Source organism: Ictalurus punctatus, chromosome 28 (assembly GCF_001660625.3).
Source record: "Ictalurus punctatus breed USDA103 chromosome 28, Coco_2.0, whole genome shotgun sequence".
Taxonomy (NCBI): Eukaryota; Metazoa; Chordata; class Actinopteri; order Siluriformes; family Ictaluridae; genus Ictalurus; species Ictalurus punctatus.
The window spans coordinates 1,251,573-1,254,254 of NC_030443.2; the positions used below are offsets into that span (position 1 = coordinate 1,251,573).

Here is a 2,682-nt window from a genome sequence, read left to right on the forward strand (position 1 = left end):
ACCAGATTTCGACGTGCTGTCGTCACTTCCTGCGAATTCTCTAATACGTTAAAAATGACTGAAGTACTAATCTGTACATAAAAAATGATGTTTTAAAAAGTAAAACAGTATGAAAGTATAATAGTTCACACATTAGAGGTCCATAAATCGAAAATATGACCGTTTTACATTAAGGGAAGAGACCAATTCAAAAGTTCTGCTTGTTGCTACTGAACTAGTTAGCTCTGTAGCTAACTTGAGGTAAAACTCGTGACCTTCCATCTGAATAAAATTCCTCGCTTACAATCGTCCAGATTAAACACACACACACACACACACACACACACACACACACACACACAATAACATAACTAATTCTTGACAACAGTTAGCTTTCAATACTTTAATAGTTGAAATTTTCCAATAAAAAACAAAACTGTTTTGTTTCACAGTGGCGTTTCACATTACTAATTTTCACTAGCGCCACAGACAGATGAGACATCAGTTCAGAATTTGATGATCTATCAAATCATCTTTTCTGTCTTCGTCAGGTTCTTTTTGTAAAAAAGAAAAAAATTTAAAGCAAGCCATCATCATGGGTTAAACCATCACTGGTTAAAGAAGCTATGTTATCAGATTGCTAATCATTCCAGAGAGGGTAAATAAAATGAAAAAACTGTGCAAGTCTGTGAAAACTCTGCACTCTGTAGCCTTAAGCTAAATAAGTTCTGTAAATGCATGTGATTGAATAAACTGCAACAGAGGATCTGCTACAGACGCTATGATGGTTCAGGTTTAGAAAATTAAAGTCTATAGCTACAGCAATTTTCCCCCATATAGTACACTATATGGGCAACTGTATGTGGACCTGACCATCACATCTATATGTTCAAACAGTTTCCCAAACAGTTTGAATCACAGAATTCTCTAGAATGTCTTTTATTTAATATTTTTTGCTGTAGCATTACAATTTCCCTTCACTGGAACTAAGAGCCCCAAACCTGTGACAATGCTCCTGTGCACAAAGCGAGCTCCATGAAGACATTTTTAAAGCGGAAGAACTCGAGTGTCCTGCACAGAACCCTGACCTCAACCCCACTGAACACATTTGGGATGAACTGGAATTGGAACCTCACCTCACCAATGCTCTTGTAGTTGAATGAACACAAGCGCAAATCCCCACAGCCATGCTCCAAAATCTAGTGGAAAGCCTTCCCAGAAGAATAGAGCTTATTATAACAGCAAAAGGGAAATAAATCTGAAATGAGATGTTTCAACAATCACATATGGGTGTGATGGTCAGGTGTCACATAGTTTTGGCCATGTAGTGTACTTGGTTCTGCTGGGTCCACATCTGGACCACGCTTTACCACATCCAAGTGCATATGAGATAACCACATTACCACAAGAACTTGTAGAACTGTTGGAAGTTGACGAGGTTGTCTCACAAAGTTATAATCCACGGAGATCATATCAGATCATGTTATGAACCTGTTTTTGGTCTGTTGGTGGGAAATAAAACAGATGCCTACTAAGAAAAATGTTATATTTTAGGAGAACTGCTAGTTTCTCCTATAGCAATTTCTTTTTTCTTTTTAAAAAAAAATAATAATTAGCAGAAGATGTGATATCAACCATGAATATAGCTTTAGACTTGTTAGTGTTGCTACCTTTACCACATAGCTGTTAGCACAGCTTTAACAACATTAAACCATTAGATCAATAGTTTCATACTGCATAACAAAAACACATTAGCTAAAACCCTTGAAATTCCATTCAAATTCTCTTAAGAAATCAGATTCAGGTGGTTTATAATTCATGCATACTTATGAATATATACACCTTGCTTGTTTGCCTAATAAATGGTTTGAGACATGAGGCACAAACCTGACTAGTTAATTTCAGAACACTTCCAATATAGTGTCAGTCATTCACTTGTTACATGGGCAAAGAGCATGTATGCTTCAACATAGCCCAGTATTTCAGCTACTACACACATTTGGTTTTAAAAGAAGAAGAAGAAAAAAAAAAGAATGTTAGTCAGACACACATATGTACAAACACACACATACAAACATACAGAACAAACAAAGGTTAAAAAGAAAAAAATATTGAGCTTCATTACTATATGTATGAAAGCACTTTTACTTCTCCTCTTCAGAGTTCGTGTCAGCTGAAGTCCGTGTGTGTGTTTCGGGTTGTGCGTGTATGTCTGCATGTGTATGTGTAGGAACACCAGCGTGTTCTCCTTCCGCCTCATTGTCCGACAGCAGCCCGAGTCCCGTGTGACACAGCTGTCTCTCGAGTGCTGTGATTCGTTGTTTGAGACGACGCTGCGTGCTCGTGAATTCCCCTAACAAGCGGGCGAAGCGTGTCTGCAGGATATCCAGAGATGCATCCAAGCGCTCCACTTTCTCTTCTGTGTCTATGACACCTAGCCCTCCAGCTGCTACGCTCTCATCCAGGAGGCCCTGCTTTCTCAGGATTTCCCTTCCACGCTCTTCCAGAACCTTCTGAGCGTCTGGATATTCTGCCACAGCCTCCATTAGGTCGTCTTTTGAGAGGCAGAAGAGGTCCGAGTAGCCGATGCTACGTATGTTAGCCGTGCGCCGGTTGCCCATCTTGCTACCTTGAATATTGAGGATGCTAATTTCGCCGAAACAACCCCCGGCGGTTAGCAAAGCGAATTGTGTGACACCGTCA

The 2,682-nt window shown here is 39.6% G+C and overlaps 1 protein-coding gene across 1 annotated transcript in view; it reads right to left on the reverse strand.

Moving 5' to 3' along the window:
- Positions 1–1,832: 1,832 nt before the first annotated feature.
- cnga2b (cyclic nucleotide gated channel subunit alpha 2b) overlaps positions 1,833–2,682 on the reverse strand; it is a 5,007-nt gene continuing 4,157 nt past the window's right edge. The window contains exon 6 of the mRNA XM_053676798.1: positions 1,833–2,682. This exon is cut by the window's right edge and continues 907 nt beyond it. Coding sequence (XP_053532773.1) covers positions 2,124–2,682 — 559 coding nt within the window. The 3' untranslated portion in view covers positions 1,833–2,123.